Here is a 15,373-nt window from a genome sequence, read left to right on the forward strand (position 1 = left end):
AGATCCTTCGGAGGATAAATATAGCACTACTACTGATACCAATTCCTCTCGCTACAAGGTACTATATACCTAGTCCGAGATGAAATTGTCGCGTGGTGGTGGACGAACGCGCACGCCTCAACATGTCCCAAGCCCAAGTATACTTCGACTGGCTAGATTATTTAGTATTCGGGGCAATGTTGCTCATGTCAGCCTTGATTGGTGTCTACTTCGCATTCTTTGCCACGAAGAAGCAGAACACGACCGCCGAATATTTGATGGGAGGGAAAACAATGGGGATGTTCCCCATCTCAATGTCTTTGATAGCCAGGTATTTTGGTTAAAAGATCCTGTATCCATATACTCTGACGCCCAAAATTAATAATCAATCCATCCGTAATCCGTATATAGCGACGTTGTTTTTTTAAATACCACACATTTTGTGACACATAACCACGTTGCAGTCAAACTTATCGACAGATCACAGATAGGATTATTATTGATTAATAATTTTGACCGTTAATCCACAATGCGAATGTTTAGCTCCATTGTTTAATTTATGTTGTTTTTTCAATTTATTATTTCTTTAGGTGCTCTCTATTTTAAAATTTTGTGTTTTACTTCCGTTTGCTTTGTTTTTGCTAATATGTTATTAAATATTTATGGAACAGAATACCTAAGTTACTTACGTAAAGATGCTTTTTATTTCACACGTATTATATTGTTTTTATCGTTTACAATAAGTACAGGAAGTATTTTATTCTTTACATGATAGGGAAACAATGTCGCTATGATCTTGTAAACTGTTAGTTTCTAAGATTCTCCTGAGTGTGGATATTTTAGAAATCGTATCATTACTCGTTAGATACTTTATAGTTTCAATTTTGCAAAATACGTTTTTATTTTCTATCGTTTCGTAACGCTTAGATAGGACTGCTTCCTCAAAATCAATAAAACGTTTCTACTTATACTCTTATAACTATTCGTCTGCATCGCAAAGCAATGAATGAGCGTGAGCAATTCATGCGAGTTGAATCTTTAGCTCATCGTGCAAGAGGTCGCGAAGTCCAGTACCAAATTGCTTTAAGGGGGACCTAAACGGATTCTGAGAACATTTTCATTTAAATGCTTATGATAAAGTCGGAGAGTTGAAAGAAATATCTTTAATTGTAAATACATATGATTTTTTTAACGTATGTTATATTAGATGACTGATTTTAGATTAGCCGTCCTGGCCAAAATTTAGTCATCTTCATGGATATCTTAGTCATGGATATCCACTGTTGGATACTGTTCCCTAATGAGTGCCACCACACCCAGCCCTCAGCCTTCCTCACGCAGCAACTTTCCTTTAGCATCTTTAGATAGTCAGTCCATCGTACTGGAGAGCGTCCCACACTACACCAGCTTATACGCGGTTTGCACTCTAGGACTACAGCTCCATCGGCCATCGGCTCTACAACAAGCATGACATGACCACTTCAACTTGCTATAATGATTTAGACTATATCAATAAATGGTCGACAGGACATCATAATTATCGAACCATAGCTGCTTTTCGCTAGACCAAAGCTAATTTTTCACAATTTTCAGCTACGTCTCAGGCATATCGTTACTCGGCCTGCCTGCTGAAATGTATACGTATGGAACGCAACTTTGGACTATTGTACTGTCAGAGTGGATCGTGTCTTTGACAATATCGATAGTTTATCTGCCTGTTTTCTACAATTTACAGATCACTTCTACTTATGAGGTAAGCTTTGATAAAATAAATAATTTGTCTAAGCCATCCGCTGTCCGTCCGTCCGTCTGTCTGTCAGCGGGCTGTATCTCGTGAAACGTAATAGGTAGAGAGTTGAAATTTTAACAGAATATGTATTCTTATTGCTGATATACCTAAGTAATAATAAAAAATGCTAAATGATCGTAATGAAAATTTTACTCGCATTTGACCAGTTTTTTAATTATTAAATAATAAATTATAGGTTTGGTTTATTACTGATATTAACAATAGAGTCCAAACTGAAGGTTGATTTCTGGCGGAAGTCGAAATCGATTGACCACCTGTTACAACAACCTTCGGCCAAAGTCGTAGTCGAAGAAGAAATTCAATCCAAAAATGGCTAAAAGTACCTAAATAATGGTTTTTTAAAAGTTTTTGTGGACTATTGAACTTGTTTTAAAATAAACAAATAATATTAACTTCGAAATTATGTCAATATAATATTTATTCAGATAAAAACAATAAGTTTTCTCCCTCTCAGTACTATCATGAAATCACCAACCGACTGTTGGACGTTGGTAGAGTCATAAGTATAGTGGGAAGATGCAGGTGGGAAAATCTAATCTAAGATAGAAACATTACACCATTCGTACATCATCACAAGATCTAATTGCAGTCATGCGCCAGACCATTTGAATGATATAAGTCCTTTGAAATTAAAGTAGCATCCTTGATTTAAGTAAGTTAGCGTAGAAATGACCTTAGGTATGAATCATTTTGTATCATTTTTCAGACTCAAAATTACCACAGTCTATAAATAAACTCACTTAGCTGTGAGTAGGCGAGATTGTTGTTAAAGGTAAAGTCAAATAAATATAAAATGAATGTAACGTGTTAATAATTTAGCAACTAAATAAGTATATGACTTTACTATTGAATTTCCGATAGTTATTATTGTGTAATCTTTGTTGTTAAGTTACTTAGAGACGGTATTGTTTGTCAAAAATAATATGGTATGGTTTTTTGTGATAAATGATAACGTTGATATGGGCATATAATTATAAACCCCTTTATTCTGGCATCTAAATGAGTCGCAGGGAGCCGCTGAATCCAGGCGGCGCAATACCGTGGCGTGTAGAAGTCCCTACAAAAAAGTTACCGATAAACCAGCAGATAATGTCTATCGGTTGATAACTCTGGCAACTGCTATTTTGTTATAACAGTCTACTTTTAGTAATACTTACCATCCAATTTTCTTTGCAGTATTTGCGGCTGAGGTTTAACCAGAACGTTCGTCTATTAGGTTCTGTAATATTTATCATCAAAATGTTACTATACATACCAATCGTAATCTACGTTCCAGCTTTAGCTTTCAGCCAAGGTAAACATCTGTCACCTTTTTCACTAGGTATTCAAATCTATACTTATATACTATACTATATCACTATATTTATTATATAATATAATGCATACTAGTATACTAATTATAATAATAATATTATAAATGCGAAAGTGTGTCTGTCTGTCTTGTCGGGCTGTCTGTCTGTCGGCCTGTCTGTCTGTCTGCTACCTTTTCACGACCGATTCTGACGAAATTTGGTACAGAGTTAGCTTATATCCCGGAGACGATCATAGGCTACTTTTTATCCAGGAAAATGAAAGAGTTTCCACGGGATTCCTAAAGATTCCCATCCGCTTAACCGATTTGTATGTTTGGTACCGAGGTAGCTTGCGTCCCTATAATTGACATAGGCAAGTTTTTATCCTGGATAATCAAACAGTTCCTGAGGGCTCTTTGAAAACCTAAATCCACGCGGACGAAGTCGCCGGCCCCTCTAGTAATATTCTAAATGCAAAACTCTCAGACTGTCTGTTGCGTTTTCCAGGCCCAACCTATTTACACAAAAGGTACAGAGATAACTTGCATATCGGAAACGCACATTGTTTATTTCTCCCGGAAAATTAAAGAGTTCACACGGAATTTTTGACAAACCGAAATCCACGATCACACGTCGCAGGCATCATCTTACTAGTATATAAAATAAATCAGGTCAAACCAAGTCTCAGATTCTACTGTATCGAATTTTATCAACCTAAAGTGTAATGTGAGTTTCGCTTCTAATTACTCCAGTAGTTTTACGTAAACCACACCAAGAATTACAAAAAACATTAGATAGAATGATCATAGAACTAATAAAAAGATTCAGTACATACATAAAAAAAAACAAGTTATACTTTTATATGTCATTATATAAGTTTAACAGGCGAAACAATTAATAATAATCAATCCATCTGTAAACAAGTCGTTGTTATTTGTCAGAGATACAGAGTCTTTATTTGACGAAAAACGACTTTTCTTACTAACTTATCGAACAGATTCCAGTGTCAGTGGCTGTACCTAAGTCATTTATCACTTATTTGACAATACAATAAGCCCTAATTCACACGAGCGTTAAAAAAGCGTTGCGTTAAAACCCGGCGTTGCGCTGAAAATACAACAGTGCGCGATAAAAAAGCGTTGACGTGTGACCAGATACTTGGGAATGCATTTGTTCTATTTGAACGACTTTTTTAACGGACGTTAAAAAAACTCTCGTATGAATGAGCTCTTAAGCCTCGATGACACGGGGCGAGTTTACAAGCTGCTAGCGAACTCGCTGCCTTGTAAATTGTAAACTCGCCACGTGTCATCGAGCTTTTTCACAATCTGCTTTTGATTATCAGATTGTAAAAAAGCTGCTTGAAAAATAGAAAGCCGGGCTAATTTACTCGCCATTCGCTGGCGTGTTGGCCTGTAAGCTAGTTAACTAGCCACGTGTCATCATCACTGCTAGTAAACTAGTTGCGAGCATCTGCGTTTTGGCAGTTAAAGCTAAAATGTCAACACGCTAGCTAGTTGGCTACTGAGCGAGTGGAATGTTTTGTGTGTCATCGACACTCGCTTACTCACTCACTCGCTAGCTTTTAAACTCGCCGACTAGCAGCTCGTAAATTAGCCCAGTGTCATCGAGCCTTTATTATATATTTTTCAGTTACTGGGGTCAACCTCCACATGATAACACCAATCGTATGCATCGTCTGTATTTTTTACACTACACTTGTGAGTATTCTGGTAACTGTCTCTATCTAGTTTATACTTACACAAGATACCTACATGCAGTTTAATATTTAAGTCAAGTTTCCTAAAATACCTACTTATAAAAATAGCAATAATAATTAATTTGGTCTAAAAATTTTCCTACATGTAACTCCCGACTTCTTTTAGAAATTTTAACTTTCGCGCGAGTGAAGCCGAGGGCATAAGTTAGTGACTCATACATCTGTATTTTTGCTGCTAATAATTATTAACCAGGATTATTTGTAGGCACCTTTAGAAGCAAAACGAGGTTGCCTAAATCAATCCCATAAAAGAAATAAACCAAAAATAGTATATAAAATAATTGTTTAATTTGTTAATAATGAACACGTGTATTTTATTCTTGTGTAACTTGCCACATTTACGAGTTACCTACGACTTTCTACCGTAAGCTTCCTGAATATGCTCGTTCGAGCTTTTGTGGCCGTGTGACAACAGCGTAATATTTTTGTCATTAAATTATGTGGGTATTTTCAGGGTGGCTTGAAAGCTGTCGTGTGGACAGATGCTTTACAAACTATACTTATGTATTTTGGAGTAATATTTGTACTAGCCTATGGTACTTGCCGCCTTGGAGGTATCAGCGAGGTGTTAAGAATCAACAAAGAAGGCGACAGGCTAGATTTTTTTATGTAAGTTTATTATATTTTATTGCGCTATGAAGATCGTGATAAGTTCTGACTGGTCAAAACTCTCTTACTAAAGGCTAAAAGTTTCAGTTGCCGCAAGAATACCACAATTTAGCCAATCATCACAAAGGCGTCTGGCGATCATCTTAATATAAGTTTAATGACTTTTGACTTTTTGGATATTATATACTCGTAGTCCTCGATCCTATCAATCGATAGGTTACGGAAGGAAGAATAATAAACACCGACACTCAAGAACTGACACCAAAATTGCTCTTTTACTGAAAAGCTTATGCTACAGCAGCAATAAAACATTTTTAATATTAAAACAAGGAAAACTTAGTAATATTATTGTCCCCAGCATGGATTTGGATCCGACAATCCGTCATACATTTTGGACGACCGTGTTTGGAAACTACTTTAGCTGGCTTGCGTCCTGTTCCGTAAACCAAGCCATGATCCAACGATGCCTTGCTCTGTCTTCTCTTAAACGGGCTAGAATGTAAGTGTCTTTGTTCTATTCATCATCATCATCGTCACGAATGCATCGCTGGTCTACTACTGAGCACGGCTCTCCTCTCAGAATGAAAAGGATTTGCCCTTAGTCTACTAATGTAGATTGGCAGAATTCACACAACTTTGAAAACACTATGGAATATTCTCGGACATGCCAGTTTTTTACCCGACTGCGGCAAAGCCAAAAGGAAGGGTTATGAATTTAGCAGTCTATGTATGTATGTGTGTATGTTTGTATCCAGATTCTGTGTGTTCCACCGTAGCACCTAAACTACTGGGCCGATTTTGATGAATGAGATGTCAATCGATTCGTCGTATAGGTGACATAGACTACATTTTATATGAAAAAATTGACCTAACGGATGTCACATGAAAAAAAGTGGGGGTCTCCAATTTTTTTTTGCTATTGTATCGAATGGGGCGTCAAATGAAAGAGGAGCAAATATTGAGTTCATAAATATAAATGTACTACAACATTAAAATATACCAAGAGACAGAAAAGCAATTTTGTTATAATATTTCAGCGTTTATTAAGACGATCGCAGAACACTAAGATTTTCCAGGATAAAAGTGGCCTATGTCCGTCCCCGGGATCAAGCTTCTCCATCTTTGTCTTATTTCATCAATATTGGCTATAAAGATGGGCCGTGAAAGCTAGCATTATACAGAAGAGATACCCACTATCGCTTATATAATATTAGTAATTATACTTAGAGATATAATATAAAAAGATAAACGGACTAATTTATTATCGACTCATTGAGACTCTTGAGATGTTCAATGTAAGTTTTCCCTCTAACGTAACAAGAATCCTTATTATGAAAGGATTTTCAAAAATACTATCCAAGCGAGGCCAAAGGGTACTCTAGTATAGCATTGAGTTAATTTTGCAGAACAATTTTCATAATGGCTGCCGGAATTTTCACCATCGTATCTCTATGCTGTTACACTGGTTTGGTGATATATGCGACTTTTGCAACCTGTGACCCGCTCACCACAAAAGCGATCAAGAAAAGTGACCAGCTCCTGCCCTACTTCGTGATGACCATCACTGGATCCATCCCTGCATTGCCTGGCATCTTCATGAGTGGAGTCTTTAGCGCAGCTTTGAGGTACAGTATTGGTGAGAAAAACTACCAACTTTTTGACTACTATACGCACGAGTTAAGAAAAACCAAGCTGAAGTGATTAAGTATAGTTAAATATTAATAAATTTCCATATCTTCACTTACTCCGCTTACCATAGCATTATGTGATTCAAGGGCTGAATTTGATGGATTTTTTATTCCAATACAAGTTAGCCCATGACTGCGGTCTCACCTGGTGGTAGCTAAGATGGTAGTGGGCTAAGTACCTAACTTGGAAGGCGGGTTTTTCAGTTTTTATTTAAAGTTTTTACTAAGCCTAATACTAATCCGTCATGGCTGTATCTCAAGAACCTATATTTCACTGAATATATATTTTTATTTCCACTCTAACTAACATAAACATTTCAAAATGTCATCATGAAAAAGAAAAAAATCAAAAAGTGTTATTTCTTGTACGATGCTATGGAATCCTTCCTTAGGTTTTTGATTTTAATGAATTTAATTTTGTTTTAGTTCAATGTCTACCGGTTTAAATTCAATGTGTGGAGTCATATTCGAAGACCTGATTAGACCAGCGTACAACAAGCCTATTTCAGAGAAGACCGCAAGCTTTATCATGAAAATCATTGTTGTTATCATTGGTACGTATATATAGTAAATAAATGAATAATCTTTATTTGCTTAACGAAAACGTAGTATTGACTACTAAATAATGAATGACAATAATGACTTATGATAACTATAAATCATCATTCTTCATCAATATTCTCCCAATCTTAAGGTCATCCTGGCTCACGACTGACTATGGGTTTCCTCTCAGAGTGAGAAGGGTGTAAACGATAGATCCACCACGCTGGTCAAGTGTAGATTAGCAGACTTTACATCCTTTTGAGAATATTATGAAGGCACGCAGGTTTCCTCTCAATGTATTCTTTCACCGTTAAAACGAGTAATATTGAATTGCTTAACACAGAATTCTTGAAAGTTTCGGTATGGACCCGGAATCGAACCTTCTGAATAAAGGTAGCTAATATTTTAACCACTAGGATACCAGCATTGTAGATATAAAGCTATATTCCTCATATCCCTCAAGGTGCCATATGTGTCGGCCTTGTTTTCCTCGTGGAGCACATGGGAGCCCTGATCCAGGCGGGCAAGAGCTTAGCCGGCATCACCGCAGGCAGTCTCCTGGGACTCTTTACAATGGGACTTTTTATGCCATGGATCAACGCTACGGTGAGCTTATGAACTAAAAATATTTTACTGACCTTCGAAATTCCGGCTAGAAGAGTAACACGATTACCCCGCACGATACCCGGATAAGGACGCTACACCTCGAGACCAGTACTCCTCTTGACCCTGGGAAGACCCTGTCGTCAAACAATAAAATTATTCCGGAACACATTTTACAAAAAATCTATATTATTATTAATTATGTATATAGTTTCAAATCCTGTTTTCTGTAATGTGAACCAGTATACGAAATTATTACAGTCAAAATAAATAAAAAAACAAAGTATCAAATAGTTACGTTTATGAATATACGATCTAATTTTTTTTTAATTAGGTTACTAGGTGTGAGCCGTCGTTACAGTGTGACAAACAGTTTTAAATATTGTTTTTAAATCTTTGATTTTACGCCACCTCTAGCACTTAAATGCCTAATATTTGACACAATGTCGATTCAGTATCAGACCGAAAGCTCCTTCAGCCTAGTTCACTTTGACTATACTCACATACGCTGACTGCATGCAGACAGAACACAATTGCAGGTAGTTATAATTTTAACAAGGCTCTTTTCTTTTGTTCTTCTGTAGGGAGCGCTAGTTGGTGGAGTGACCTCCACGCTCCTTGTGGGTTGGATCTCTTTGGGCACTCAGGCTGCCATGTTGCGAGGAGAAATTGTAGTGGTACCGAAACCAGTCAGCGTGGCGGGATGTTCCGACAACTACACTCTTCCTACTACACCGATATCCGACGTTACTGTAGAGTTTGACAGGTATTTTATTTTATTAGAATGATATACCACAGAATGACTTAATATCTGATGATCAACGTTAGCTATGCCATATAAAATGACACCTGACTCCCATCGAGCGTAGGTGATAAGTAAGTACCGGGTATTAAAGTTGACACTATGTTCCAAAGTGCTGACGCTATAGAAACCTGAGGTACTGTCAGGGGAAAGCAGGTAGGATTCGTACACTTTTTACTCTTAGTCATGTAAAAATAAAACTAATAGATATTTCAAAATAGTTTCAATGCTGCTGAATTGCTTATTTATCTGGCTTTCATTAAAGTGTAGTTTAGTGTTGATACAAAGTAACATGGCAAAGCTATGATGAATTTGAAAAAAAATTAAAAAATGGAAATCGTACGAAAGCACCCCACACGCGGGATAGCTTCGTACATCGATTAGGATACATTCGAACATAGTGGTAGAGTAGGTACAATATTAATTGACAACTATGTCGATTTCAGGATTATACCGAGAGTTTCCTCACTCTGGTTCACTCTGTTAGTAGGCATCATCACTATTTGTTGCATGTTATCATCTGGGAGTGTTTAAGAGTTGGAATCCCATATCCCAGTCAGTTCAGAAACTATCTGAACGCACGTGGGGTGCATTGTATAGCACGAATCCACCCCACTCCTAACTGTACGAAGGTACCCCTACCCAAAAAATCAAACGATAAATCCAAAATAAAAATAACGGTTAAGGTTATCCCAAAATTAATGCTTTCATATTGATCTAAGGCACTTATTACCTACTTTAACAATATGAGCTAAACTTATTATGAACTAGCTGATGCCCGCGACTTCGTTCGCGTGGATGTAGTTTTTTAAAAATTCCGTGGGAACTATTTGATTTTTCGGGATAAAAAGTAGCCTATATGCTAAACCAGAGTATAATCTATCTCTATTCTAAATTTCAGCCCAATCCGCCCAGTAGTTTTTGCGTGAAGGAGTAACAAACACACACACACACACACACACACACACACACACACACACACACACACACACACACACACACACACACACACTCACATACAAACTTTCGCCTTTATAATATTAGTGTGATGATTGTGTTCAAGGGTGAGTCGAAAAATAATTTTCGCAGACTGAAAACACGTTTTGACTTATCCAAAAAAAGCTAAAGGTTGTACAATGTATAGCTACTGTACTTAGCTGTTAGTCCATGAACAAGAGCGGGCCTGACATAATATACATAAAGACAGACACGTCACCATGTAGTGGAGATATGACTGCTGTACGAATGGTCCCTCTGTACGAATCCTACCTGCTTTCCCCTAGGTAGGTAGGTACTCCGTAGGTACTTCGTTGAATTGTAATCCTATGATTTGAATCTTACAGATCTGGCACATTCTTCTTGTACCGGGTGAGCTACTTATATTACACGCTCATCGGTATGATGGTGTGCATTATAACTGGATCAATTATAACGTTTTTCACACAACCAAACAAACCCGCTATGGTAAGTGGCCACGTTGTAAATCTTAAGCCGGCTCTACACTCGCACGTGAAGTCGCGCCGTTATTTCACGCCGTGAATGTATGCCGCGATCCACGCGTGAACTGTGTCCCTCCACACTCGCAAATCTTCACAGTCTTGTTCGTCGTTGAGGATGCGTTCACGTTCGCGCGCCGCAAACCCTTTGTCGCGGACCAAAAACCGACACTGATCGGGGAAAGGCGCGAAGCGCGAACGCGAAGGCGTGAACAAAATCTACACTCGTGATTCGCAGTTGTCGCGGGCTTTGCGGCCGTTCGCGCCGCGAGTGTAGAGCCCACTTTATATTTATTTTGAGAATTAAATAAAACAACGCGTGACTGAAATTATACGACAGAATGCATGCATACGCGTGTAAAATTTGCCATGCAACGAACTTTTTCTTTAAAGGGAAATTTTACACGCATATATTTTACGGAAACTACATGCATTCTGACTTCTGTCGTGTCTTTATTTTTCAAATTCTCTTCTTTACGCGCTTTATAATAATTGTTATTAGCTTAGTAGTTAACGTTCAGTTAGCGTAAGTAAGCGTAACATGCGGTTAAAAACTTTGACCACTAATAAAAAGCAAAACGAGTTGCATAAGTCATTAATTATCACACGTACATGACTACGGTTAAAGATCTTTTAGTCCAAAGTTAACATGGCGTGACCTGTGTGACCCATTTTGGTTTTATTGACGATCAAAGTTTAACTGAACCTTCTTAGTTTCTTCTTAGAAACGATAAAGTATAAAACTGCTCCACCATCTTCCTTTTTATGTGCTTCTGAAATAGTAGTAAGTACCTAGTACGTATATTTGAAACATATTTTCAACTAGAGGATGCCCGCGACTTCGTCCGCCTGGATTTAGAAAAATAGATCCCGTGGGAACTGTTTGATTTTCCGAGATAAAAAATTGCCTATTTCGATTACAGGGACGCAAGATACTTCGGTACCAAATTTCATACAAATCGGTTAAGTGGATGAGTCTTTAGGAATCCCGCGGGAACTCTTTGATTTTCCGGGATAAAAAGTAGCTTATGTCCGTCCCCGAGATGTAAGCTAACTCTGTACCAAATTTCATTAAAATCGGTTCAGCGGTTGAGCCGTGAAAACGTAGCAGACAGACAGACAGACACACTTTCGTATTTATAATATTACTATCTTGTGCGACTCCCATGAAAATAATGAATCGTCGATCTAGTTTGATGATAAAGATAAGAGAAAACCGATAGAGTCTACTACTGGACTTCTCTTGTCTCTCTCACAGGCCACGGTCTTGCGCCGTCTGAATCCAACGGCTCCCTGAGACTTGCTTCATCTCATCTGTCCACAGTAGTGGGGGTTTTCCACCTATCAAGGGGCACGGCAGTGCCCCGAGCCAAACGGCGGCCGGGGCGCTACGTAGTACCTTTTTCTCGAAGTGTTTCGCCGTATTTTCGACCCGTCATAACTTCGGTCTGGATGACGCTAGAAAGCTGAAATTTTCAGTATAAGGTGTCCTCAGCAAATTTACCAAATATACTAAGTATCGAATATCTAGCTTTTATGGTTACAGATTTATTAATACCTAAAATACGCCGTTTTCGTCCCTCACTGATGATCATCACAATTCATAGTCTGTAATTCTAGGGTATACACTATTCTGTGCGAGGTCACCGTTTCTGCACCTTGGGACCTCAACGATTTTACGAACTATGTCTTGCCCATTGCCACTTCAGCTTTGCATTCCGATAAGCTCAAGGATGTTAGAGAGACTCCTTAATAGATAACAGCGAGTCCATAGAGTTTGGGCTCACTGGTTGGATTGGGAAAACGTATTTGTACTTCAGGTTTTTACACATTTTTTACTCATAGGTACATCGAGACCTCCTGACACCAGTGATTCATCGCTTTCTTCCAACGCAAGACATGCACTGCCGTCGACCAAGACTTACGCAGCACGACATAGAGCTCCATGCGAGGGAAGTGGAGCGCTTACGGGCTCATACTGCTTATTTAGTAAGAAATAATCCTATCATACAAAACACAAAAAATACTTCTACCTATTTCCGCTACAGACTTTGAAACCATCCAACCAATGCGTCCCATACCAGTTTCATTCATCGTCAATTGCTTATAACAATCCACTGCTGGACCAAAGGCCTCTCCCAGCGGGAAGATTTTCCCATAATCACCACGCTGGGCAGAAAGGTTGGTGATCGCAGTAGATGGTAGTAGTCGTACGAAAGAACGCTTACGTTCTGCGTTATACCCTTAGTCGCCTCGTGCGACACCCGCGGGAAGAGGTGTGGTGCTTTGATCTGTCACCACACGGCATTCACCAACCGGTTTGATTAGAAAGGCAATAATGCGAAGATAGTTTTAGACCACTAAACAATGCATTAGGCACATTCTATTTGTAGCGTAGTAGCACAGGCTGGGTATCCGCCAGAGGACCATATTACTACTTCTTGTTTTTTAGGGTTCCGTACCTCGAAAGAAAAAAGGAACCCTTATAGGATCACTTTTTGTCAGTCTGTTTGTCTGACTGTCTGTCTATGCGGCTGTTCGTCTGTCGTATCAAATTTGTGGTTTTGTGTGTGTGCGTTAATTTGTGGTTACATCACAAAGAAAAATTAAAATGTGTTCACGACAAATTAATTTACTAAACCACATATAGTGGCACAGTCCGTCATTGTTGTTAAATACACAAAAGTGCAACGTAGGTATACCTATCTAGTACGATGGTACGGGACCCTTCGAGTGAGAGTCGCGTGTGACTCCCACTAATCTCGCGCTTCATAAACGTGTTAAATTGCAAATTCTGATAAAACAGCATTTTTATTGAGTAATTAAAAATTTGTAATGTGCCTACTGCCTATATCATCGAGTTAAAAATATAATGACATGTTTATAAGGAATAGTTGAGTTTTTTCGCGATTTAGAGCTTGTTAGATTATAACTGACAGGTTAGAGAACCACACCTTCTGAATTCTGACTGATCTTGTAAGAATAGTAATAACTATTTTTTTTTTTCAACAGAAGGATGAGGACCAGCAGCGATAATAATTATGTAACAAAGGAAGAACAATTTTAGTAAATAATAATTGTTTTCATATTGTTTTTTATTTATCAATGTTCATATTAATGTAAATGTAATGTAATGTTAAATAAAAATTTGAGTTTGATATTTTGTTACATTGCCTATTATCTGCATTCTTACTTATTTGTCACATATCTACAGTAGGTACTACATATTCAATATTTTTAAGAGCCTATTCACACCAAGCACGTACACATGACCACGCGCGTAGTGACGTGCGTGAATCCATAGACACGATAGCACGCATTACGTCTACGCGAACGTTTACGTCACGCAAACGGTATGCCATATATTATCTCATACAGTTCCATACATTACAACGTCAGGGTACGCGCTACGTCTACGCTTACGTGCTGTATACGCGTTTGGTGTGTCCCGGCTTTAAGGTTCCCTTACACGTCATATCGAATGCATGAAAAGCACTTTGAAATCACGGAAATACGAATCGGCTTATTAATTTGTTCGTGATCGTATCTGTCAGCCTGTCTGCTAGCTTTTCACGGCCCAACCATTTAACCAATTTTGTCGAATTTTGGTGCACATATAGTTCGCACCTCGGGAAAGGACATAGGTTAGCCAATAGGTGACCCAGAAAATCAAAGAGTTCAACGGGAATTTCAAGAATCTAATCCACGCTAACAAAGTCGCGGGCATCATCTTAACGGTACAGAAATAGCTTGATATACAGACATAAACTCTATATAACAACACTGAAGGGACTGCGCATTTTATGACGTGATTGAGATAAGATAAGATAAGATAAGATCATTTATTTGCGAGAAAGTTGGTACAATAAGATGGAAATTTATGATTAGAGTCCTTAACTTTCTACTAAATTATTAGTGTGCAAATATTTAAGATAACAAAATTAATTTAAATTAATGTCAAACAGAATCAAGAGTCAAGTGCATTATTTCAAATTTCATTAATTATATATATAGACAAGTGCATTATTTCAAATTTCATTAATTATAGATATTACAATAGAAAAAGACAAAACAAAGTGTCAAAATATTAAACTATGTTATTGATATCATCCTCAAAAAACTCATTTACCGAGTAATAGCACCTATTCAACAAGGTTTTGAAGAGTTTAGATTTAAAATGGCTTATATTGAGTTTTTTAAAACGTTCCGGTAGCTTATTGTACACTCGTATGGCCATGCAGTATACGTTTTTTTGATATAAATTAATTCTTTGTCTAGGCACTGCAAGTTTATTTTGAAATCTATTCGACCTTGATATTGTGTCAGCCATACTCGGAAAATAATTTCTGTGTTTATGTACGAAAACAGAGACTTCGAATATATAGAGGCACGGGAGAGGTAATACTTTGCAGCTTTTAAAAAGTGGCTTACAAGTTTGTAGGGGTTCTGCTCCATATATAGCTCTAATACATTTTTTCTGAACCCGAAAAGCTCTTATAACATCTACGGAATTGCCCCATAAGATGAGACCGTAACGTAGAAGAGAGGAAACATAGCCATGATATGCGCATAGAGCTGCTTCTTTGGATGTCACTGTCTTAAGTTTGTATAAAGCGTACACAAATCGATCTAATTTTTTACAAAGAGTGTCTACATGAAGTTTCCAATTTAGAAATTTATCCATTACCACACCAAGGAATACAGTTTGATCTACATGCTCAATATTTAAATTATTACACGTGACTTTAATATTTATGGGAGTACTGTTGTA

At 37.7% G+C, this 15,373-nt stretch overlaps 1 protein-coding gene across 1 annotated transcript; it reads left to right on the forward strand.

The window, feature by feature from the left end:
- Positions 1-60: 60 nt before the first annotated feature.
- On the forward strand, positions 61-13,779 carry LOC123880256 (sodium-coupled monocarboxylate transporter 1-like). Its single transcript, XM_045928286.1, has 13 exons — positions 61-310; positions 1,573-1,732; positions 2,966-3,083; positions 4,735-4,802; positions 5,316-5,470; positions 5,829-5,969; positions 6,877-7,095; positions 7,585-7,712; positions 8,165-8,307; positions 8,889-9,070; positions 10,450-10,570; positions 12,448-12,591; positions 13,615-13,779. Exons 1-13 carry the CDS (start codon positions 123-125, stop codon positions 13,636-13,638), a joined length of 1,791 nt encoding a protein of 596 aa, XP_045784242.1. The 5' UTR covers positions 61-122; the 3' UTR covers positions 13,639-13,779.
- The last annotated feature ends 1,594 nt before the right edge of the window (positions 13,780-15,373 follow it).

This window comes from Maniola jurtina, chromosome Z (genome assembly GCF_905333055.1).
Source record: "Maniola jurtina chromosome Z, ilManJurt1.1, whole genome shotgun sequence".
Classification (NCBI taxonomy): Eukaryota; Metazoa; Arthropoda; class Insecta; order Lepidoptera; family Nymphalidae; genus Maniola; species Maniola jurtina.